Source organism: Eulemur rufifrons, chromosome 8 (genome assembly GCF_041146395.1).
Source record: "Eulemur rufifrons isolate Redbay chromosome 8, OSU_ERuf_1, whole genome shotgun sequence".
NCBI classification, from domain to species: domain Eukaryota; kingdom Metazoa; phylum Chordata; class Mammalia; order Primates; family Lemuridae; genus Eulemur; species Eulemur rufifrons.
The window spans coordinates 28,474,216-28,500,746 of NC_090990.1; the positions used below are offsets into that span (position 1 = coordinate 28,474,216).

Consider the following 26,531-nt stretch of genomic DNA (forward strand, 5'->3'; position numbering starts at 1 on the left):
TTTGGCAGTGATTTTTCAGCACTGTCCAGGGAGAATAAAAGCCAGCTTTCTATCATCATTTGAACAAATTCTCAGTGATAGGACACACATAATTTATCAGGCTTTATCCCAGTTCCATTTTCTTTTGGTTTAGATTCCATATTTACCAGATAACTTCTCAGATGCTGCAATCTGGGAAATGGGGTACCCTGGGTGGTAATATGACTATTCCACGTTGTAAGACAACAAATTGACGTTTGACCTGTATGTTAATTTTTTAAATAAACTTTTTTTACAATAAAACATTAACATTTTATAAATTGGTTAGCATAAATTAATCTGTGAAATCCTTATCAATTCCATGTGTGCAGAAAAAATGGATTTTATGGAGCTATAGAGTGGAGGGCCATATTCAGGAATAAGTCTCTTCTTGTAGAAGACAGGGATCATAGTCTTTATTCTTGTATAACCAGTGCTTAACACATGGTTAGTGCTCAATGTTGTATTAACAAAACTTATTATTAAATTTCAGAGATGATAACCCCAGACCTATAGTGAGAACAGCTATAGGCATTTCCTGGCCCTAAGATTTATTCTCATGTCAAAAGAACAGTTCTGCCTTTTCTTTAACTCAGCAGAAACAATTCAGTAAGTGATGAAAATAGAATCCTCTAAACAACCCAGAGCCTAAAAAGGCAAATAAAAGATGTTTGCATCTGTTAGAAAAAAAGGGAGGGCCAGTGCATTTGAGAACAAAGACAATCTGTTTCATTATTTTTATTTGTAAATAATTAAATTTTTAATTTTATTTTTTAGACCCTATTGCAATATGCAAGCAACAAGAATGCATCAGAACATGTTGTGTATCTTCTGGAAGTATATCGACTTGCCATCCAAAGCTTTGCCAGTGCACGTCCATATTTAACTACTGAATGTGAAGATGTCCTCTTAGTGCTTGGCAGATTAGTACTGTAAGTTTAAGAACTTAAGTCACTCTTAAAATTGAATACTGTTGGTCACAGTGTTTGCCAGAATTCTCTTTACAGTGGCTCACATTTATTCTTCAAAGCACCGTTAGAGTCATGCCTTGAATGAAATTTCATTTGCTCTGGATCTTCATACTCAGGTTCCCAGGAGGTACAGTTCAAGTGAAGCTCCAGCCAAGCAACATAATCTTTAACTTGCCTCTAGAGTCTTTTTTCCTGCTCAGGCTTGGAATCTGAGAATGATACATTTCTGTCTCCTAGCTATAGATCGATTTAAATGACAGTACCTGGAAACTGTATTAGTCTTTGAGGAACACTTTGGGGAAAACAGTATGATACTCTACAATTTGATTATATTGTTTGAATCAAGAATAATTTTACTAGCAGAAAATACCAAGGTACAGCATAAAATTTCCACCCTAAAAGTCCACGATCATGTAGCTGCTGTTTTAATATTTGGCTGTCTAGTAGCAGACAAAGTTATACATTTGATGTAATTTTCATCTGCAAATTGAAAAAAATACAACAGCTGTTCAGTTTTAGCTGGATATCACCTTGTTCAGTTTACAGATTGTTTAGTGGGATAACTTCTAGTCTAGATGGTTCAGGGTTTTTTTCCTCCCACTCTGGCGTTACCTGCTTTCCTTGCTATTCTCCAAAGGCCAAAACCTCTAATACCATACCATTATGGGACACAAGCATTCTTAGTTTTATAATCCCATTATTCCTTCTACCAAGTCCTTCCTACTTTCTGTATTAGCTATACCAATCCCTAAGGGGTAAAGTAATATTCTGCAAGATTTTAGAGAGGTATTGCTTGATTGGTGTTTTGAGTTGATCTTGAGTAAGGTTAGGGTAGAAAGAAGAAACCCCTTTTTTTGCTTGGTTTGTTAGAGGTAAAGCCAATCTTTCTGCTTCCTCTGGAAGTGACAGAAACCTATACAGATGAGAGTTACATATATTTATCTCTTTATTTACTGAACTGACAATAGTATGAACTCCTGTTTTTGTCTCCTGGAATTAGAATTGTTCCTGTATGGTGTCTTCTCCCACCCAAATAAATTAAATAAAACTGCCTGTAATGTGATTTCTGAAAGACTTATATTCTTACCAAATATATTAAAGCAGCAATGTAAATATAAAGCCTTGTAGTCTTTTTTTCTCTTTTTTAAAGTTGAAAAGCCAATATAAAAATTGAAGAAAATTTTGAAGAGTAAAATAATTTAAAATAGTTTAAACAAATGTAAAATGTATATTCAGTATTGCTGTCATAGTGTACTTAATTATTACTGTAACCACCTTAATATGCCTATTTATATTGTAGGAGTTGTTTTGAATTACTGCTTTCAGTGTCTGAAAGTGAACTGCCATGTGAAGTCTGGGTACCATTCCTTCAGTCTCTACAGGTGAGTTGATTTTAACTCAAAAAAGTTATCTACATCCAAAATACCTAATTACTCTCAGCAAACTAAAATTGGAAGCTTAGGACAGAAACAAGTTCATTATATGTTGGTATTAAGTTTATAAAATGTGAAAAAGGCATTCCACGTGTGTTATTCCACAAGGGAGGGGGTGCATTAAAATGCGTTTTGTTTCATTTGGTTTCGTTTGCCTTTACATGGTTTAGAAATCAACAAAAAAGTTTTTCATTGTTGAAAAAATAAAGTTTAGACAGAATAAAGCTATCAAATTTAAAATCATACATTGTTACAAAGTAGCAGTATTTGGATCATTCATAATACACTTGTGTGGTAACCTTCATTATATAAAACATCATATTTTATTACATTTAAGATTTATGTTTTCCCCCCTAACACTTCAGGAATTGTGCCAAGTATTATAAGTCTCTGAAACCACTAAAGTAGTCATCATAGATTCTATTCATGCATTTTACTTATGGGAGAACTATTGAATACTTGGGCTCTCACATTGGCTTGATTATCACCTTAGTAGGTGAGCAGATCAGAAAGTGGCAAGTTAGGGAGAAAGAGCAGGATAGGAGAAAAAGCAAACACAGTGCCGACAACAGGAGACAAATTTGCTTGTTATTGATGGGGATGGCAAAACTACTTAAATAACTAGTTTATTGTTAAAAAAGACATACTAAATAATAGCAGTCATTCGTTTATTAATCACTAATTATATGCCAGGGACTGCTCCATACTATGTTTTACATGTTTTATATCTTTTAATCAAATTACAAACTTTTTAATGTAGAGATTATTTGAATCTCCATTTACAAATGGGAAGATAGTCATAGAGAGATTAATTAGCTTGTCCAAAGTTAGACACAGATTCAAACCCAGAGCTTATTTTGTTAACTGCTTGCTCGAGGACACAGGCTCTTTAGTAGCTTGGACCTGTTTCATATAGGCACAAATTTGCATACAACAGACCTCATTATCTGGAAGTTTCTTTCCCCTGGAATACATAACCCCAAGTGAAATGATATAATGTTAATGTTTTTGCTTTGTGAGAGAAAAGGATTCTTTGTCATGTTTTGGCCTATTTTATCCCTGTAATGCAGTCCTAATTTCTCATGTATCCGATATACAGCTACTAAAATAATCTTTCATGCATAGCACATTGATTTTTGTCACTATATTTTTTGAGCCTTGCAGTAGTTTTGTCCTGGCATATGGCATTCTGGAAGAACAAATCTACTTATTCTTATTAGGGCTGTTACTATTATTTTTTATTAATAAAGGTTGAGTATCCCTTATCTAAAATGCTTGGGAATGTTTTGGATTTGGGTTTTTTCCTGATTTTGGAATATTTGCATTATACTTACCAGTTCAGCACCCCTAATCCAAAAATCTTGAGCATTTTGTTTGTTTGTTTGTTTGTTTTTTTGAGACAGAATCTCACTCTGTTGCCCAGGCTAGAGTGTCATGGCGTCAGCCTAGCTCCTAGCAACCTCAAATTCCTGGGCTCAAGCAATCCTACTGCCTCAGCCTCCCGAGTAGCTGGGACTACAGGCATGCACCACCATGCCTGGCTAATTTTTTCTATACATTTTTAGTTATCCAGCTAATTTCTTTATATTTTTAGTAGAGACAGGGTCTCGCTCTTGCTCAGGCTGGTCTCGAACTCCTGAGCTGAAACGATCCGCCCGCCTCGCCTCCCCTCCCCTCCCCTCCCAAGTGCTAGGATTACAGGCGTGAGCCACCGTGCCCGGCCTAAATGAGCATTTTGTTTGAACATCATGACGGCGCTCAGAAAGTTTTGGATTTGGGAGCATTTTCGATTTCAGATTTTTGGATGAGGAATACTCATCCTGTATCCTTATTAGAATTATTTCTTCATTTTTTTCTTATATTGTTTGCTTGAAAAAAATAATTGTCCTTTTTTGCATTTGTGTAAGTTTTCAGGGTTTGTCAGATATGTAGGGTACGTTTTTGAATATGTGTTAAGTAAAATAAATGCAGTAGGTGTACAGGTAGATGTAAGACATGGTCCCTGTTGAAATCTCAAAGATAAAACCCTGAATTTTTCTTATTTTATGTGAGAAGTGGACAATACAGCAGATGGAATTGAGGATACTTTTGGTTAAGAGAATAGTTTTTATCAGAGCATCCCACAAAATAGTTCTCAGTCCCTGTTTACAGCTGTTTAACCCTTCCACACTTTTTTCCTATGGATATAAAAATATGTACTCTGAAATTGTTTTTTTTTTTTTTTTTTTTTTTTTTGAGGCAGAGTCCCACTCTGTCACCCTGGCTAAAGTGCCGTGGCGTCAGCCTAGCTCACAGCAACCTCAAACTCCTGGGCTCAAGTGATCCTCCTGTCTCAGCCTCCCGAGTAGCTGGGACTACAGACATGTGCCACCATGGCCGCCTAATTTTTTCTATATATTTTTAGTTGTCCAGCTAATTTCTTTCTATTTTTTTTTTTTTTTTTTTCAGTAGAGATGGAGTCTCGCTCTTGCTCAGGCTGGTCTCGAACTCCTGAGCTCAAATGACCCTCCCACCTCGGCCTCCCAGAGTGCTAGGATTACAGGTGTGAGGCACCACGCCCGGCCTGACATAGATTTTTTAATAGAAAAATGAGAGTTTATTTTCTGCAAACTTGTTTTTTTTTACTAAATAATTATCATGGACATATGTCTAGGATTGCATATATAGATTTCCCTTTTTGATGATTGCTTAGAATTCTATTTTGTGGTTATATCATTTTTTTTTTTTTTTTTGAGACAGAGTCTCACTCTGTTGCCCAGGCTAGAGTGAGTGCCGTGGCGTCAGCCTAGCTCACAGCAACCTCAAACTCCTGAGCTCAAGCGATCCTCCTGTCTCAGCCTCCCGAGTAGCTGGGACTACAGGCATGCGCCACCATGCCCGGCTAATTTTTTCTATATATATTTTTAGCTGTCCATATAATTTCTTTCTATTTTTAGTAGAGATGGGGTCTCACTCTTGCTCAGGCTGGTCTCGAACTCCTGAGCTCAAACGATCCGCCCACCTCGGCCTCCCAGAGTGCTAGGATTACAGGCGTGAGCCACCACGCCCGGCCTGGTTATATCATTAATTAACCAAATTGCTTTGGTATTTATTGTAAATGGTGTGAGAGTAAGCATCTTGTGCTGGTATTTCTGTATTGTAGATTTCAAGAAGTGAGCTGGAGTATTTTCACCTTAAAAAGAAACAACTCTAAGTTGTAAAATTATTTTTTTAAATGCCACTATAGTTTTTAAAGAGTATATTTAAAGTGTATTTTGAACTTTGATAAATGAGAAAGTAGAAGGCTTTTTTTTAAAACTCAAATTTTGACCTTTTTTTTCAGTTGCTGTGTATCATGGTGGGTGATAGTGCTAAAATGTAATGGTACAAGTCTGTTAGATATTTGTCAATATGGTACCCAGACACAGCAAATTCTGAAAATTTCACATCAATGTTTTTCTTCCCTCCAAAATAAATACCTGTCATCCTAAGTTAGGTAGAAAGAAGCCCGAGGACACAGGCCAACCTATTAAAGGAAAATTGTAGGATTAAATATTGCTGTTAGTAAACTATTAATTGTAAACATCACTTTCTGCATCAGTTCATATCTTAAGCCCTTTCTCAGCAGAAAATAACTCAGCATATTGGGTGTGTGTGTAGTAAAAGCCTGTCTTATTTTAACATGAAATTTAAGCAGGGGGGAAGCTTTATATCTTATACCTGAGTGAATATAAAACTATATTCTTAGGTCTGTGAACACTTTTGGCTTATATTTTCCAAAGGAATGTTGTTATAAATAGAAGCTTATGTTCCTAGAGAATTTCAGCGGTCTAAAATAAGAGAAAGGAGGTAAAAATTTTAAAGCATGGGAACACTATAATCAATGATCCTCACTAGTAATAGAGGACAGTGAGACACATACTTAATCATTTATATTGAGTTAAATTTCTGGCCCTTTTTCCCTCACCTCTTGTATAGAAGATCTTTAACAAACTATTGACAATTACATTTTGTTTGTTTGCTGATTAGATGAAATAGTAGCTAATAACCTAGACTTTTCATGATATTTTATATACAGCCACCTCTCATTTAAATAGTAATTTGTTGAAAGAATTTGAACAGTTATATAATTGGTGTCATTAAGTAATATTTCTGTTGGAAGGAATAGGCTGCTTATGTGAATGTTGCAGAATCCTTTAAAAGAAAGCTGCACCAGTGGCTTTAAAATAATTAAATCAGCTACTACCAGGGCTTTCAGTCAAGTCTTCAAAGTGTCTGCTAGTAATATAACCCATATGAATAGTAAGTAGGACACTCCAAATATCCCACAGTAATGCAAGAACCTAAATTAAACTGTAGTGATAATTTTACTAGAGGGGAATTTGGGAGAACATTTAAAGATATTCTTTAATTTAGTGAAAACATCCTGTTTTGTTTCTTTTTTAAATTTCAGGATATTATGGAGGTACAAATATTTTGGTTACATGTTATGACTTTGCCACATCCAAACCATGATTTGAGGTGTGTCCTTTCCCCCCTTACAATGCTCACTGAGTCCATTAGTTGTGAGTTTACCCACCCCCAACCTCAAAGAATATTACTACTGTGTAAGCACCTTAGTGTTGATCCGTCAGTGCCAATTTGATGGCAAGTACATGTAGTGCCTATTCTTCCATTCTTGTGATACCTCACTTTGGAGGATGGGCTCAAGCTCTATCCAGGAAAATATAAGAAGACATGGAACATCCTAGTTTTGTAAACAAGTGGCAACAGAATTTCACAAAAGCTTTGAGGATAGTCTTTTATTGCTTACTTATTTTTAGGAAATCCAAGTCCTTTCAATTCATAGATGCTCAGATGTATTGAAAAGGCAAAATTTTTTATGTTATTAGCTTGTTTTCTGGAATGCTGTTTTTGTTTTAGGAGTCACATGATGCATTATTGGAATTTGGGAATAATAACCTACAAATATTGGTTCATGTTACCAAGGAAGGGGTGTGGAAAAACCCAATTCTTCTTAAAATTCTGTCTCAACAGCCAGTAGAAACAGAGGAAGGTAAGTCTTAGAACTTTATTGATTATATTAGACAAGGATTTAATTCTGAGAGAGTTGAAATTGATTATGGGTTAAAGTTCTGCGAATTTCACTTGTATATGTATACCTGGTCATTTTACTTATTTACTTATTTGAATGGCAAAAATTAACAATTAGCATTGAATATTTTGCTTAAGTACAGATTCTTACATTTTTGGGTAGCGTTTTAAGTCTCTCTGCACTTACTTTAAAATTTCACATTGAATTACAATGTTCATACAAAGTTCCTGAGGTAGAAATGAATAATCTGCTTCTGGTCTTTGGTATATGGTAAAGCTTTGCTCATACTTTTTTCACTGGTTGCAATAGCTGAGGACCATGAAAAAAATCCCCTTTTTATTTTATACTGATGAAATAATTGGAATTCAGTGTTTTATAGAGAAATACAAAGAATGAAATTTTTTATTTGCAAAATTGTCAGTTTAAGACCAGAAAAATTAGAGGCCAAGTGCAGTGGATCATGCCTACAATCCTAGCACTTTGAGAGGCTGAGGCAGGAGGATGACTTGAGGCCAGGAGTTCAAGACCAGATTGGGCAATAGCGAGACCCCGTCTCTACTACTACCAATAAAAATAACAATAATAACAATAAAACAAAAAAAGACAAGAAAAATTACAGCTTTGAGTTGACATTTGCATTTTAGACACAAAAGTATCTCATTTGATACAGACAACAATTGTAATTTCATTTTTTTCAAGTTAGTGGACAGTCCAAAGGATCATATTTTGTTAAGTCTATTTCTGGCATAAAAACAGAAGTTGGAACAATTACTACACTTCTTGAGATATTTTTAGTTGAGGTCTTAGAACAAGCCACTTGAATGTTGATGCCTTAAAATATCCCAATTAGCTTATTCATTCAACAAGTTTGACTATTTTACCATATACATGCTATTTGGGCCTTTCTGTATAGTAAGAAGATTGGCATAAAGACACTGGGATTGGCTGGGCATGGTGGCTCACACCTGTAATCTTAGAACTTTAGGGAGGCTGAGGCAGGAGGATCATTTGAGGCAAGGGGTTTGAGACCAGCCTGAGCAACATAGTGAAGCCCTGTCTATGCAAAACATAGAAAAATTAGTGTGGTGGTATGCACCTGTAGTCCCAGCTATTTGGGAGGCTGAGGTAGGGAGGATTTCTTGAGCCCGTGAGGTTGAGGTTGAGTTTGCTGTGAGCTATGATGATGCCACTGCACTCTAGGCTGGGCAACAGAACAAATCTCTGTCTAAAAAAAAAAAGACTGTTAGATTTCCCCTTGGTACCTTTCCTCTGATAATTCTGCTTATCAGTTGCACTGATAAGAAAAAAAGAATGAGGAAAAGAGCTGTTAAATAGAAAAGAGATTGGTGTTTATTGTTTTTCTGTTGAGGTCCTCAATAAATGGCATCCCTTTGTAAATGTATAGGCAGATGGAGGCTAAAATGTCATCTTTACTATTGATAAAACCTGTTAGAAGACAGAGCCAAGTAGTTTCAAAAGCATCCCAGAATTAGATCCTAGTCCAGATAAGTCTTTTTTTTAATGGGTCCGAAGGATACTAACCGTTAAGTCTTGACTGGGGCAGAGAAGAATGCATGCTCTGTGAGACAGGCCCAAGCCCAAGAGAAAAAAGGATGGAGTTGAGTTAAACGTCCCCAATATATTTTCCCATGATATACTAATCAAATATGTCACCCCACCTCAGGAGTTAATAGTAATTAATTATTTCAACATAGAAAAACATGAAGAATGGAGAGAAGCATTGCTCACCTAGCATCCTGTGTATCCTGTCTATTCAGTAAAGATTAATTAAGCACCCACTATGTATAAGACTCTGAGTGGGTACATGATATCTACGTATATCTAAGGAACTATACGGAGAACCACAGTGTAAGTGGTGGGCAACCTGTGGCTTGTCTACTTTTACAATTAGCCCTTAACCTAACTTCACGTCAAAAGCTTGGAAAGCTTTCTGTATATCTCCACTGTCCCTGTAGCCCAGATGTTATATAGTTGATGACAAAAAGCAGTGATTATAATCTCATTGATGGTCTTCTGCTCAGTCGGTAGTAATCAGAAGCCTAACTCTCAAGGAACTTAATAAATGCATTTCAGTTTAGATTTCAATTTCTAAAAAAAGGCCTATAAATATTTTTATTTTATTTTTCCTGCCTTAAATTTTGTGTGTCTCCCTCAACTCCCCAGAAGAACCCAGTTTATAACTGAGATATGCAGTAAGTGCTAATTGTTGACACTTCTGCCTGGCATGATCAGTAAAGACACTATGGAAAAGCTGTTTTTTTTTTTTTTTTAACTGGATTTTAAATGGTAATGCTTTTACATGATGAAGTATATAGTACAAGATAGTGTCATGATGACTACAGATTACTTTTAAATGGTTCAGAAAAAGAAAAGAGCTAGGTAAAGAAATATGGCAGAACAGTTCAGTTGTTGAATCTGGGTGGAAGGGGAGGGTATAGGATTTAAAATTTTTGTTTATATTAAAATGTTTGAAAAAATAATACAGAATGGATTACAATTGGGAGTAAGTTTTCTCAGTGTACACTTTATTATATTGTTTGGTATATTGAAGTGTATGGTTAATTTCCTTTTAAAATAAATTTAAGTAAAAATGATTTTTTAAAATACAAGATTGAACTATATGTTAAAAATTGATATAGCAATGGTTTAACTCTAGTTGTAATATATTGAATAAAATAGATTACCTTGTAGAAATAGTAGCTATGATTTTCAGAGTGCCTGCTGTGTGTTGGGCACTGTATTTGTGCTTTCATATCTCATTTAATCCATAAAACAGATGAGAGATTATACATACCCAAGACCATGTAGTTAAAATTGTGGAGGCAGAATTTGAGTCCAGATGAGATGATGTTAAAAGTTTTTTGATTGGGGAGTGATAATCTTTCAGTTGCTAAGTATATGGTTTTATTAAACATCTGTAATATATAAAACCTTGTGCTGGCCGGGCGTGGTGGCTCACGCCTGTAATCCTAGCACTCTGGGAGGCCGAGGCGGGCGGATCACTGGAGCTCAGGAGTTCGAGACCAGCCTGAGCAAGAGTGAGACCCCGTCTCTACTAAAAAATAGAAAGAAATTATCTGGCCAACTAAAAATATATATAGAAAAAATTAGCCGGGCATGGTGGCGCATGCCTGTAGTCCCAGCTACTCGGGAGGCTAAGGCAGCAGGATTGCTTAAGCCCAGGAGTTTGAGGTTGCTGTGAGCTAGGCTGACGCCACGGCACTCACTCTAGCCCGGGCAACAGAGCGAGACTCTGTCTCAAAAAAAAAAAAAAAAACCTTGTGCTTAGTGCTGTAGTGAATACAAAAGTTAACAAGACATGATATTTGGTCAGAAATTACTGACAGCATAGTAAAGGAGATATAAGAGACAAATAATAGCAAGTATTGTTGAACATTTACTCTGTGCCTGTCATTATGCTAAGTGTCTTATCTGCATTTCTGGTATTTTGTTAATTCTTTCATTCTTGTGAGATGGATATTACTAACCTTTTTACAGATGAGGAAACTTGAGGTGCAGAGTGGTCAGTTAATTTGTCCAAGAGTCTCACAGCTGTGTGTCAGAATCAGGATTCAACCTCAGATCAGAGATTCCAAAACCTGAAATCTTAACCTTTGTACACGATAATCCCTTATTACTGTACTTAAAAAGAAAACAGTGTGGTGAAAGAAGTAAAATGCTATGGGAACTTGGAAGGCAGTGTGTTGTGTAGATAACATGCCTGTTTTCGGGTGTGTTGCCTCCTGTGGGATTTGTAAAATTGCTTACAATCTCATAAGGCAGATAAATAGAAAAGAATCTGATGTTAGACAGTATAGGGTATAAGGGAGACAGGTGTGGCAGGAAATAATATGGAGGAATTAGATTGGAGAGAGTTTAAAAAGAATTGCTAGGACATAATAACTGAGTTGATTTCCTTGAGGAAAAGAAGTAGCAAGGATAATGCCAAAATTTTAATTTTGTGTAATTGAGAGAATACCATTACTGAAGATAGAAGTAAAGAATGAGGAGCTATGTGAGTGGAGGGTATGATTGTGAGTTCATTTGGTGGAATTTACTGACTGTGTGACTAAAAATCCAAGTGAATGTGATCTGTTTTTCCTCCATGCTTTTTTGACCTTGGCTACATATTAGAATATCTGTGGAATTTAAAACCAAAAAATATACACACTGAGGTCCAGACTCCTTTTGCTAAATCAAAATCTCCAGATGTAGAGCTCTGGAATCCAGAACTTTTTGAAGTGCCTTAGGAAATGGGCATTTATATGTCACTGGTGGGTATATAAATTGGTACAGTTTTTGAACAGTAATTTGGCAGTATGAGTCAATATTACAAATGAACAAATCCTTTAATTTAGCAATTCCACTTTGAGGAATTTGTTCTATAGATTTATTTACAGGTTTGAAATGAGCTGTGAATAGGGTTATAAATTGCAGCATTATTGATGATTGACAAAGATTGGAAACAACTTGCAAGTGTATATCAGTAGGGGATTGGTTAAATAAATTATAGTACATCCATACAGTAGAATGCTATTCAGTCATTAAAAATAATGAGGGTGGCCCTAAATATACTGATGATAGAATGACCTATATGATATATCAAATGGCAAAAGAAATATGTCTTCTGTACTTGTAGAATATTTCTGGAAAGGTAAACAAGAAATTGGAAACTTTGTTTCTTGGAGAGGGAAACTAGGACACTGGGGTGAAGAAAGTAGGAGGGCGACAACTTTTAACTATATACCTTTTTGTGTGCCTTTTGAAATTTGTGAGATATATATATATTACAGATAATTGTTAAAACTTTACAGTTGATTCTGATATGTAGTTAAAATTGAGCCAGTGGTTTATCCTTAGTATAAATCACTGCTACTCCATAAACACACACACACACACACACACACACACATAAACACGCACACGCTCGCACGCGCACACACATTCCTAACAGTATGGACATCACCTGGGAGCTTGTTACAAAAACAAAATCTCAGGTCCCATCCCACACCTAATGACTCAGAATCTGCATTTTAATAAGCTCCCCAGGTGATTCAGAAGGCACTTTCTAGTCTCAGAAACAGTGTTATAGATTAACCACTTAAAGCAGTTTGTTTCCCCACCACTTGGCTTGACACACAATATTCCCACCTCTGTAAGTAGTACTATGTAATGATGTTACACACTTGTTAAGTATCTGTTATTCAAAAATTAAGGGCTTACCAGAGCATTGTACAATCAGTGCTCAGGTGCTTAGTATTCAGTACTGCTCATAGCAGCATTTTCCAAAGTGTGTACTGAACCAGGAACACATATTTTACAGGTTACTAATAATATGTGTAAAAGGGTTCTCTGGTCAAATCAGTTTAGGAAACATTGGGTTAAATAAAAGTGAACAGTTTTCTTTATTGCAGGGACTGTTCAGAGATTTGACCAAGGAATCCTTTTTTTTTCTAGGACTATCTCTCAGGTCTTTTGGTCGGTGGAACACACTTTGAGAAATGCCTGGTTTAGAGGAAAGAGCACCACTGGCTTTGGAATCCTTGGCAAGTTACCTAACTTCTCTGAATATTATTTTTCCTAACCTTAAACTGGGGATAATAATACTTGCCTTGGTGGTGGTGTGAAGAATAAATGAGAGGTATTTAAAAACATTCAGCTTAAAATTTGGTAACTCATAAGCATTCTTTCGACAGTTATTAATATTACATAGGTTACTTGCTTCATTTTCTTGCCCTTATGCTTATAGTTCATTTCACTGTTCCTTTCTATCCTCATCAGAAAGTGAAAGAGGAGATGGTCAAATTAATTTTGATAAAATGTTGGTAGCTTTATTAAAAGGTTTGGTATTCAAAATAAAACTACTAACTGATGTGGAAATTATTAGCAAAATAATGGTCCTCTCATCTCTATTAGATGAGTATTGAGACCAGGATAAACTTCCCATTTATATCATCTGAATTTTTATTAACTAAAACAAGCCAGCAACAGCAAAAAAAGATATCAAACTTTCATCTTAACAAGTCTGACATGTTATGTGGTATGTTTTCAAACTGTTTTATTTTTCATTTTTTCTAGTCAATAAATTGATTGCACAAGAAGGACCCTCCTTTCTGCAGATGAGAATAAAACATTTGTTGAAATCTAACCTCATCCCCCAGGCTACTGCTTTATCAAAACTATGTGCAGAGTCTAAAGAAATTTCAAATGTGTCATCTTTTCAGCAAGCCTATATCACATGTTTATGTTCTATGCTCCCTAATGAAGATGCTATTAAGGAGGTGAGTAAAGTAAATAACTGTTATCATTTATACTTGCTATGAATTTAATAGATTTTGATGTGTGTTACATGCTTTATTTTTTTCCATCAGAATGAAAATCAAAAGTCATTTTTTTCAGGCTACTGAAAAGTACCCTTTTACTTGTATTTTTAACTGTTCAGCAGATTAAATGTAAAGTTATATTTTATAGGTGGATTTGAAAAGTAAATAATTAAAAAATGTACAAATGGATGTTTCCATGTTGGGTGATGGCTTGCTGTGAAATCGTTAAGTGCAAAAGTTGTTTTTTCCTTTTTTTTCTTATTATTTCTTTTTGGGAGGGTAGGGGAGGGACATGTAGTCATTTTTTCTTCTTAAAGTAATGACTTCTCAATGTTTAGGAAATGTAGAAATTATTAATTGTGGCATCAAGGGATAAACTAAAGAAAATGGCACTTCATTTTAGCTTAAGTTATTTTTTATGTTTAACTTTATAAGCAGTGAAGTATAGGACTCTAGACCCCATGGATACATTTTGAACAATTAAGTGGCCAAACTGGATACCATGGAAAAAGATAAAGTGATTGAGTCTTTTTTTAAAAACTATTTTATCAATCAGATTGCATCCTTTTAAAAAAAAAAAAAAAACCTGAATCATTGTTTTCCTTAAATTTGGGACTAATTTTCTCTAATAGTTTTTGAAAAGTTATACAGAAAAAAATTAGAAATTCCTAGGCTTTATTTAGTCATTTACCTTTAATCCTCTCATCTGCCATTCAGATTGGACATATGGATTTTCATTTTATTTCTGCACTGAAGTTTCTTATTAAATGTAGGAATCCCAAAGGTCTGGTTCTATGCTGTAGTAATTCTTAAACTTTTATGATCATTTTACGTGTAATATCCTACTCTCCAAATACAACTATCTTTCCACCTCATTCCTTTTGATATACAGACTGATCAAGATCACCTGGGCAAGATCAACCAGAGTCTACTGACCCTATCACCTTTTCATTCTCCTTCATCCCCCTCATGCACTCACTTCCCTCCTTACTCTGCTTTTCCATTGTCAGTGGTCATTATCACTCCTTAGCATGCACTCTGAATTCCTCTGCTGGTCTCTCGCCTAGTTATACTTGTTTGACTACCAGTATCCTGGTTATCCCCAAACCTCCACCTACTCTCTATTTATTTACCTGCACCCATTAGGGCCAAACTTACATGGAGAAAAACCTACCAAGTAATTTTACTTTAAATCAATCCCATTATATTTTCTTTAGTCCATTTATTCTCTTAGATTACTATTTCAACTGTTTCCTTTCTCTTCAAACCTATAGTGTAATACTTTCTGCCCTATCTCATTCTTTGTTGATGAACTGTCTCCCTATTTCCCTGAGGAAATTTAAGCAGTTGGAAGAGAATTTTTGTAAGCTCCCTCCATAATATCTATTCACCTGCCTGCATCTATGCGTGTACACCTTCTTTGCTGTTACTAGAGATAAATTATATCTGTTCTCCTAGCTAAGGCCAACACCTTTCACTTCTGTATCAGATTCCATTTGTCTCTTTTAAGGATAATGCTACAACAGTTCTCCTTTTTTCAATTGTATCATCAAGTTCCTCCTCTCTGTTGTAACCATCCCATCATCATTTATGCTGTTATTTCTTCCATCTTTAAAATAGAAACCTTCTTTAAATCCTTCTACCCCTTCCAACTACTGCCCTATTTCTCTCCTGGCTTTTTTAGCATAGTTTCTTGAACAAATTGTCTGAATTTACTGTTGAACATTTTTCTCCTTTCAAGACAAGTCCACCACATCACTAAATCCAATGAAGACCTTTTAGTTTTCATCTTACCAATCTAATATCTCAACTTTGCCCCCTTGACAAAGTTTTCTGATTGTTTTATAGGGTACTGTACTCTCTTGGCTTTCTATCTACCTCACTGATTGCTCCTTCTCAGTTCTACTTTGCTTTCTGAGGAGTAAATCCCCACCCAATGACTATGTCATTTGGTCTTCTCTCTCTCTTTTTTTTTTTTGAGACAGAGTCTCACTCTGTTGCCAGGGCTAGAGTGCCGTGGCATCAGCCCAGCTCACAGCAACCTCAAGCCCCTGGGCTCAAGCAATCTTACTGCCTCAGCTTCCCAAGTAGCTGGGACTACAGGCATGCACCACCATGCCCGGCTAATTTTTTTGTTCTATATATATTTTTAGTTATCCAGCTAATTTTTTTAGTAGAGACAGGGTTTCGCTCTTGCTCAGGCTGGTCTCAAACTCCTGAGCTCGAGCTATCCCAGAGTGCTAGGATTACAGGCGTGAGCCACTGCGCCCGGCCTCTTTTTCTATCTACACTTATTCCCTTGATGATCTCGTCTAGTCTTATGGCTTTGAATACCGACTATGTTCTGAATCCAAAGCCCCATCCTCTCCTCTGAACTCCAGACTCATATCCAGCTGCCTAATTACCATCTATACGTGTATGGCTTATAACATCTCAGATTTAACATGTCCAAGACTAAGCTCCTACTATGCCTGATATTAGGGCTTTATTTGTTTTTATGAGTTTTCTTTTAAATGAAGTTAATTGTCTTCCAGCCACATTCTCAGTGTTGGAGGTGGGGGGGGGGGTAGCGAATATCTTGTTTAGTCCTTACTATGTATTAGGCACTGTGCTACATGCTTTGTTACATTTAATCCTCACAGAAACTCTAAGATAGCTCCATTTTATTGATAAGGAAAGTGAGGCCCAGATTAAGTAATATGTTCAAGGTTACAAAGCCAAAGTGCTTAAACTGGGATTCATACTTGAGTTTGGTATCCTACTAGTAATGTTATATTAAAGATATAGGATAATGAATATTAGCCTAGTTGGTATGTACACCAAATGCTATGTTAGGCATTACGGATTCAAAGATGAATCCAGAACCCTCCAAACTGGCATACTTGCTTTAACTGCTGGCCTCTATATTTTATTCTCAAAAATAGCCAGAATAATTCTTCTAAAACTTAAGTCAGGCCATGCCACTCCTGCTAAGAACCATCCAATAACTTTCCGCCTTCCTTAGAATAAATCCAGAATTCATTATTCTGTGTGCCATGGCCCCTAACTACTTTTCTAACCTTTTCTGACCTTATATTATATGACTTAATGCTCACTTTTCTCCAGCCACTTTGTCTTTGATGTTCTTTGAACAAGCCAAGCATGGTCCTGTCTTAGAGCTTTGTACTTGCTATTCTCTCAGCCCAGAATGCCCTTCTGCAAGATAGTTTAGATGGCTCCCGTCCTTACCTCAGGCATGAGGAGAGGCCTTCCCCAGTGTCCCACCTAAAACATTACCATATCAGAGAGGCCTTCCCCAGTGTCCATCTAAAATATTACCCCATCCCCCTTCTCTTCCCTGTTTTTCTTTAATAAATATCTGCTGTTATTGTTATAAATATATACTTAACCCATCTAAAATGACCTCTATCACTCTCTGTCCTCCTACCTTGCTGTGTTTTCTTTGTCATACATATTACTACTTTCATTGGGCATCATACTTAGTTGTTCACTATTTCTTCCCACTAGATTGTAAACTCTCTAAGGACAAGGACATAGGTTGTTCACTCTATATCCCTACATTCTAGAAGAATGTTTAGCCACGTAGACACTCAATACTTAACTTTTTGAGTGAAGGAATGAGAGGTACAGCTCCACTCCTTGATGTGTTGTTAATAGGATTTCTAGCTTTCGTTCCAGTTATAACCAGAATATCAAAGCTGAAACTTTTCACTCATGCTTTGTAAATTTTTAAATTTTGCACAGAATTCTTTTTTAATCTTAAAATTGTGATTCATATTTTTTCTTTCTCTCAGCTTTATTTCAGTTTGAAATATAATGCTTATGCTATCTATGTGTTTATAAATATGTGAACCAGTGAGACAGATTTCTATGTAGATTGACTGAGTCATGGATTAATGCTTGGGTCAATAGTTGTTTCAAATAGCTAACCTCTCTGTGGCCCAGATCTTGTATCCCCATTGTGAGACGCTTTTGTCAGATTACTTGTTGAAATTTAAGATGTACTTATGTCTAAGATACTTCCCAATAGCCAAAATGGTGACTCCAGGAATTTGATTCTATCCTGGCTCCTAGTAGCCTTTACATTTTTATGAACTGCCTTGTTTTTTCAGTCTTCATAAACTCGTTATTCTGGGATATTAGATTGGCAGCATTCCAGTGTGAAGCAGCGTAACCTAGACATTGAGGTTTAGTAGTCACCTGAGTCTGAGAGGATTGACTAGGCAAGGGATGTGTAGTAGAGACACAGAATGCTGGTCATCTTTGCCTTGGGAAATGACACTAGACAGGAGCTCAGATATAGGATGCAGAGGTGAAATAGCCAGTTGGTGGCTGTGAAGTGGACAATAACAAATAGTTTGCCCAAAAGGAGTTTAAAACTATGACCCATGGCCTTATTAATAAATGATCTAATTTGTTGGACTTTCTGGCCATAAAGAAATCAAAGGATAAAGTGCTTTGTATTGCCTGTCTTTTCAGACTTCTCACTTCAACCTTAAAAATAATTATAGAAAACATTTATTGAGTACTTGTCTATTCCAAGCTGTGCTGTGTGTTTTAAATGTGTTGGTATCTAATCCTTATGATAATCCTATGAATTTTATAGCAATTTAGAGGATTTGTAATCTCTCTGAGGCTCAGAGAGATTATATAACCAGCCGATACTTATATATCCACTAAGTGGTGGGCCCGGGGTTTAAATTCAAGGTGGTCTGCCTCTGCTTTGCTTTCGTACTTATTCACATTCACATGTCTCATATATAATACATGGTATAGCTCACTGGCACTGCCAACCTTCTGTTATAAATGTCTGGTTCTTCCTGAATTCTGGTTCTTTTTTTTTTTTTTTTTTTTTTTTCTTTTTTGAGACAAAATTTCACTCTGTTGCCCGGGCTAGAGTGCCATGGTGTCAGCCTAGCTCACAGCAACCTCAAACTCCTGGGCTCAAGCAATCCTCCTGCCTCAGCCTCCCAAGTAGTTGGGACTACAGGCATGCACCACCATGTCCGGCTAATTTTTTCTATATATATTTTTAGCTGTCCATATAATTTCTATTTTTAGTAGAGATGGGGTCTTGCTCTTGCTCAGGCTGGTTTCGAACTCCTGAGCTCAAACGATCCGCCCGCCTCAGCACTCCCAGAGTGCTAGGGTTACAGGCGTGAGCCACCGCGCCTGACCTGAATTCTGGTTCTTAAAGTAGACTTGTTGTTTGAGAGGGTTTTTCTTATTTCTTTTGTTTGCCCAAAGGGGAAACTTAAAGTCACACTTTTGACTGTTAAAAGTTGAGAGTGAGCTTTGGAGTGCTGAGGCTTCTAGATGGCTCATTACTGGATTGGATTGACCGGGGAGCATAAGTAGAGTGTGTTTTTCACAAAATGTCTGGAGAAGTGAGAGCAACAGTAAGAATATGTAGGCTCAAATCCTTGTGTTTTCACTTATTAGCCATACAGCCTTGGGCAGGTAGCTTCATTTTCTTTATAAAATGGACAAAATAATAGTAGCTGTCTCAAAAGATGGCTAGATAGTTCAAACGTGATAATATCTAAATCATCTAACACAGTTCTTAGCATTTAACAGACACCATACAAATATAGATTAGTACAAGAATTCTTTAGGCCTGAGGTACAGAACTAGGGATGAAGCAATCAAGGAGATTGATCAGAGGTGAAATCTGGATTTGGACAGAGACGCAGTGTGGTATACATAGAGATAGTTAGCCTCCTATGATTTCATGCACATCTTTAAAAGCATTCATAATTCACCAACTATGAACCTGTATGCTAGTTTGTTTATTTGCAGTGTCGGGTAGAGTAAGGAGCTCTGATAACAACTGCAGTATTTTGTGTTTGGGAAACTTAATCAGAATAAGATGTAGAAATGATAATTCTCAGCACCTGACACATGCCAAAAGAATTCGGAAGCAATACTAAAAATGCTACATCTTGGATTTGATTCCTCCTCATCCTATAAAAATAACAATTTTTCCTTTACTCTCAACTTTTGTTTATTTAAAATTTATTTCGTTTCTAGTGTTGTATTAGGCATTGGCAAATACAGTAAAGTATGTATGGCCTGGTTTGTTTGCCAGAAATAGTTGTAGGAAGATAAGTACTAAGCTATATGATACTGCCCCTAGATTCAGTAGAAATGCAGAGGTACTGAATATTGGTGTAGACTGGCCTATAAGGTTTTATAGAAAAATTAATCCTTGAGTTGGACCTTGAGATAATGGTGGGGTTTGGATGGGTAGAAGGAATGATTTGGGGATGACTACCTATGGTAATAAAGGCACAGAAATTCATGAGTACTTTGCAGGGACCCACAAGAGAATACCCTGCCTAGGGCAGAGAGTGGGTGTTGTGAGAAAGAAGACCTGTTTGATCAGGAAAAGTAGGGCCTTGGAAACTAGTGCATTGGAGCTTAGATTGGATGCGATAGAAATTAGGAAGGCTTTGAAGGTAGGAAGTGACATGAGTGAATTGGTGTTTTACGAAGATTAGACAGAAAGAATATATATTAGGTTTAGAACAAGAGATTGGAGTCAGCAAGAGGAGCAAGGAATGGTCTTGCTGACAGGGCAAAAGTAGAGGAGGATGGATGTACAGAGATGCTTTCAAGACGCTAGGAGACTGAAGAGTAGTGGTACTCTGCTGCTGATTAGAATGGCAAAGAAGGGATAGTGGGACAGGGAGAGTATGGGAAGATGATAAGCTTTGTTTTATACTTGATCTTTCCTCGTTTATTAATAACAAGGTAAGGAAACAGGATTTTTCTGGAAATTATATAATTCCTTTCGACAAATGTGTTAGGTTTGTAAGGAACTGTGTTATCGGAAATGTGATTTGATGCTGCTTTACAACAGGGGTTGGCAGATGATGATGGCCTGTAGGCCAGTGACCCAACTACCTTGTTTTTGTAAATGAAGTTTTACTGGCATGCTCTCACACTTATTTATTGTCTGTGGCTGCTTTTGTGCTACAGTGGCAGAGGTGAGTACTTATAACAGAGATTATCTGGCTGGAAAAGCTGAAAATATTTTCTGTCTGGCCTTTTACAAAAAATGTTTGCCAACATTCTACTCTAGAAGAATCATATTTTTCAATCTATTACAATCATTAAGTATCAGTTAGGATAATACTCCATATTCTACCAGTGATGAAACTAAGGCCAAGATGGTAGTGTTTCCAAGGCCTACCTACATTAAGCTAATTAAAGAGTCAAAGCCCAGGCTGGAATGCAGGTTATCTGCCTCCTTGGCCAGCCCTCCTTCTACCTTCCAACTCATTTCCATTTGGTAGACAGTGATGGGCCATGTTCTGATTAGGAAGATTTTGGTATATCATTCCATTTATTCTTATACATGCATACAGATGAACTTTAAAACATTTTTATCATGATTTGTATTAATTTGTTAAATAAAGCAATGCAGAAACATTTAACACCCATAAAATAATTTTAAAAAGAAAACTGATACCATCATAATTAGCCTCTTATCTAGTGAATTTTTTTTTTCAAATTACAACAAAATTAAAGAGAATCTTTAGTTTCCTTTGAAAAAGTTCTAATGAATCACTGGATATTCATTAATTAGAACTTAAAATCAGCAAATGTTCTAAGGTAACAGTTACCCACACATTTGCCATCTACTTCAGCTGAGTTCAGGAGAAGAGTTAAATTAACTTGAGCTACAGCTGGGAATAAAAAGTAGTTTGTTGGCACCTGCGGGTATCCCAGTAATGGGTGTGTGTAATGGGAAACCTCTGTTGGGAAGATTTAGCCAAACACATATAATTAAGATTAATTGACTGGGTCATCTGAAAGCCAAAATTCAGAAGCCAGTGCATAAAGAGTTAGTCCTTTCAGAAAGGACTAGAAGGCAGAAGAGTTTCATGGAATCCTGGAGTTCTAGGTTGTAATACTTGATTTATGTTGAATGAGATGACATTGCTATTAATTTTACATATGAAAGGATTTTAATAATAGTCACAGACTTGGCAATGGCCTAGTGTCCCAAGTGGATGTTTCCTATATTTTTTTCATTACTGAAAGGGGATATCTTTGCAAAGATCAAGTTTTCCACCAATAAACAGAAGGGCAATAATGTTTTAAACATGAAGTGCTTCTATTTAAACGGCCAAGAAATCTGTCAGCAGAGTTCTTAGCACAGTTAAGGTAAGGGTCCTTTTCATTCTTAATTCCTGAATGAGCTATATCTTCGTTGTCCAATGTAGTTGATAGACATGATAGCAGATGCTTGTTTCTTCTCTTGATGGGAAAAGGAAAAGACAAACAGGATCTGATTTACTCACCAGTCTAACACTGTTGGGAATTGACACAGTCACTAGATGTAAATGATAAACAGAGAAAATAAATTTAAATAGAACCTAGTGGGAATTCACATTGGGAGTAGAAGAAAAAGTAAACAAGAACATAGAAATTCCAGGTGTGGCTTAAATGAGAATGAAGATTAACAATGAATCCTGAACAAGGAGTAATTACAAAGTGTGTGGTTAAATTTAAAATTGCAGTCTTAATATATTCACTTTATCCTTATGATCATACAGGGAATGAGATGTACAGTCAGAAAATAAGCTAATAGTAGAAAGGCTGTATAGAGAAATTGAGGGTTTGCTTATTTAAATATTTTATCTCCTAAAGCAGTGTTTTTTTTCAAATATCTTTAAAGAGACATCTTCCCAGAATTTAGTATGCGTCTAAATCTCATTTCTAGTCTCACTTTAATGGGTTATGTGTGGGTGTTTTGGTTGATGTACGAGTATGCCAGAGAGGTCATCATGGACAGTCAGTTAGACATGTCATTTTCAAGAATTCAGTAGGACATTTCAGGCTTCACTCAGATACACACAGTAATAGTGTTTAAGTAGAAGCATCAATGACCATTTATTTCTTTAAGAAACCTTTTCAGGTTGACTTCTTAAGAAGTAAAGATTGACTTATTTTACTTAACAGTATGCACTTAATGTTCTTCCATGTCTTTTTGTGGCTTAATAGCTCTTTTTTCCTTTCTCTTTTTTTCCTCTTTGTTCTTTTCTTTTCTTTTCCTTTCTTTTTGTGATTATCAAACTCATACTGCCCTCTAATTTTTTTTAACCAACCAAAGTCTGTGGTGTGCGCTACTCTTTTAAGTGCTCTTTCCTTTAGCAGTATGCATTTAAGTTCCTGCCATGTCTCTCTATGGCTCAATAGCTCAATTTTTTAGTGCCAAATAATATTCCATTGTATAGATGTACCACAGTTTTGGGGGGTTTTTTTGGGGGGGTTAAGTTTCATATTAACTAGAAATTTATGTGCTTAAAACCTAAACATTGTCAACTTGAGAAGAAATCCACTGTGATGTATACATTGGTCTTGCCAATTAAATTCTGGAGTGGTTTATTTATTTATAAGGTTTGAGGTTTCAGTGAGCTATGGTGATGCCACTGTTCTCTAGCCAGGGTGACAGAGCGAGACTCTGTCTCAAAAAAAAAAACCAAAACAAAACAAAAAAAAACCTCAATATAGCATAGTGGCCAAGAGTATGAACCCTCGAGCCAGACTGACTAGGGTAGATCCTGGGCCACTTGCTACCTGTATAAGCTTTGGTGAGTTACTTAACCTCTCTGTGCCTCAGGTTTTGTCTTCTGTAAGTGGAAATAGCAACAGTGTATCTATTTTGTAGGGTAGTTGTGAAGATGTCATGATTTGGTATATGGAAACTTGTAGAAGAGTGCCAAGCATATTAATGCTATATAAGTGTTAGAAACATTGTTATCACCATCATTACTACTTTTCCACTACCTTTTTTCTTCATATTGATCTTATTGATTTCTCTGCCTCTACATTCTACCCTCTCCTATCTTGGGGGCTGTTGAAAGCATCTTATAGAAACACTGAAGTCACAACATTGATGTAGGGTAAAAGAAGTAATATACAACCAGTATAGTGCCGCCTTTCTTTAAAATATGTACATATTTGCAGCAATCATATATTGAACCCATGGTGTGCAGTAAATGTGCATTGACATAATACTGGAAGAAAATTCACCATGTTGTTAACATTGGTTTATCATTGAGTTGTAAGATCTAAGGATGATTTTTATTCTTTTTATTTTTCAGGTTTTCTGTCATAGACATTTTTATAATCAGAAATCTAATAAATAGAAGTTAGATAATGATTTCAAATGATCCCTTTTGGATGTATATGCAAATGAAAACAACAATACAATCCTATGATTTCCCTAAAAACCCCATGGATAAATTCTTGTCCTTCTGTCTACAGTTATCATTAGCCTGTCTGATACCTTTATGGAAATCAGCAAAAGCACTGTGTCCCCCCTCTCCCCTTCATATGGTTGCCTTAAAGAGGTCTTCCTTCTTCTGAAGGGAAGAGCCTCCTGCCAAAACTTGGGGCTTGGCAAGCCCAACTAAATTTCAGCCTCCACTAACTCCCTTGGCTGGTTGCTATTGTGCAATGTAAAACTGTACAACTCTGTGACATGGCTTTATTTAGGATATCTTCCAGATAGTGTGTGATTTAGCTCAGTCCTAAGTCTCTGACCTTATTTAATTTAACCTTTCATTCACTGAGTGCCAGCTAAGTGGCCCTTACTCTTTGCAGTTATGTTACATAACCTTTTCCCTCCTCATAGGCCATGATTATTTCACATTTATTAGTTTGCTCATTCAATCATCTTATTTTGGTGCTATACCCTCCCCTATCCATCTAGACCCTAGTATCTGCCAAGAGTTATTTTTCTTGAAGTCATCTTCTCTGACTTCAGTCAGTATTATTCTTCCTGTCTGCGGTTTTCTGTCCCATTTATTCTTCATGCCACTCATTTTGTGACCACTAAGTTATTTATCTTGTAGTTATCTTTCATTCCAGCAAATATTTATTGATGTTCCCTCATGTACTTGGCACTATTGTAGGCACTGAAGCCTACAATACAATGGGGAAAGAATCAAACTTTTGCCCTCATGGAACTTATATTTTAGTGGTAAAATAGATAGTAAACAAAGCTTTGATTATTTTATACATGTGTTCAACTTGTCTTAACAGCTACAGAATGTAAGCCCCAGGGATAGGAATTATATTTAGGAACGAATAATTATTTCAGTATCTAAGTACAAGGTATTTCCTAGATCCTCATTGAAATTCTCAAAAGTTTATCAGTGACTTTCATTTTAATTGCTTTATCTGAGAAGTGTTTTGTGGCATATATTAGGTTATTAAGTATGAAATGTTCGTTTTCCTTAAGTACTACATTTGACAGTTGATATCCCTGACATTTCACTTTAGCACTTGTTTTATTTTTATTGTGAAGGTACATCCTCAGTCTTTCAAATGCATGGTTTCGCTTGTGATTATCTTTCAAATTTTTCTTTAGAGCAATTTTTTTTTTTTTTTTTTTTTTTTGTTGAGACAGCGTCTCACTTTGTTGCCAAGGCTAGAGTGAGTGCCGTGGCGTCAGCTTAGCTCACAGCAACCTCAGACTCCTCGGCTTAAGCGATCCTACTGCCTCAGCCTCCCGAGTAGCTGGGACTACAGGCATGCGCCACTATGCCCGGCTAATTTTTTCTATATAGATTTTTAGTTGTCCATATAATGTCTTTCTATTTTTAGTAGAGACGGGGTCTCGCTCAGGCTGGTTTCGAACTCCTGACCTTGAGCAATCCACCCGCCTCGGCCTCCCAGAGTGCTAGGATTACAGGCGTGAGCCACCACGCCCGGCCTCTTTAGAGCAATTTTTGTGAAACCATGGATAAGTCAAAAATTCGCATTACTTTTGAATATGAGTTCCATCGTGGAACCAGTGCAGCACAGACAGCTGAAAATATCAACACAATGTTTAGGAAGTATGTGGTTAGTGAATGCAAGTAAGTCAGTGGTTTGAGAAGTTCCGCTCTGATGATTTTAATCTTGAAAATGAGCTACATGGGCACCCTGAAACCAAGGTGGATAATGATGACCTGAAAGCTGTAGTGGAAGTGAATCCATCTCAACCTACGTGTGAATCGGCAGCAAGGTTTGATATCACTATTCCAACAATATTGGACCATTTGAAACAAATGGGCAAGGTCAAGAATCAGGATAGATGGGCTCCGTGTGAATTAAACAAGCGTTAGTAGAGAAATTGTCTCAAAGCTTGCCTGCCTTTGCTGTCATGACATAAAGGTGAACCATTTCTATACCGTATTACTACATGTGAGGAAAAATGCATTATTCTTTTTGACAATCTCAAGCGTTTGGCACAATGGTTTGATAAAGATGAAGGGCTGAAACACAGTCCAAAACTGAATATTCATCAAAAAAAGCTAATGGTGTCTGTTTGGTGGTCTAGCTTTGGTATTATCTACTATAGCTTCATGAAACCTGGTCAGTCCATTACAGTGGATGTCTACTGCAACCAATTGGAGGAAATGATGAGGATGCTTGCAATAAAGCAGCCAGGATTGGTCAGTAGAGATAGGAAATCCTCTTTCACTGGACAACACTGGACCACATGTTGCACAAACAACATTGCTCAAACTACAAAGGCTGGACTTCGAAACTCTCTGTCATCACTATGTTCACCAGACCTTGCACCAACTGACTACCACTTTTTCCAGGCTTTGGCTACTTCTTGCAAGGAAAAATTTTCAATTCTCGGCCGGGCGCAGTGGCTCACGCCTATAATTCTAGCACTTGGGAG

General features: G+C 36.5%; 1 protein-coding gene across 1 annotated transcript in view; it reads left to right on the forward strand.

Moving 5' to 3' along the window:
• The window catches only part of RLF (RLF zinc finger), a 70,263-nt gene that overhangs the window by 21,810 nt on the left and 21,922 nt on the right, over nucleotides 1-26,531 (forward strand). Inside the window, exons 2-5 of the mRNA XM_069477758.1 lie at nucleotides 796-950; nucleotides 2,290-2,371; nucleotides 7,325-7,457; nucleotides 13,596-13,798. Of these exons, the coding sequence (XP_069333859.1) occupies nucleotides 796-950; nucleotides 2,290-2,371; nucleotides 7,325-7,457; nucleotides 13,596-13,798 (573 nt within the window). The remainder of the gene's footprint in view (nucleotides 1-795; nucleotides 951-2,289; nucleotides 2,372-7,324; nucleotides 7,458-13,595; nucleotides 13,799-26,531) is intronic.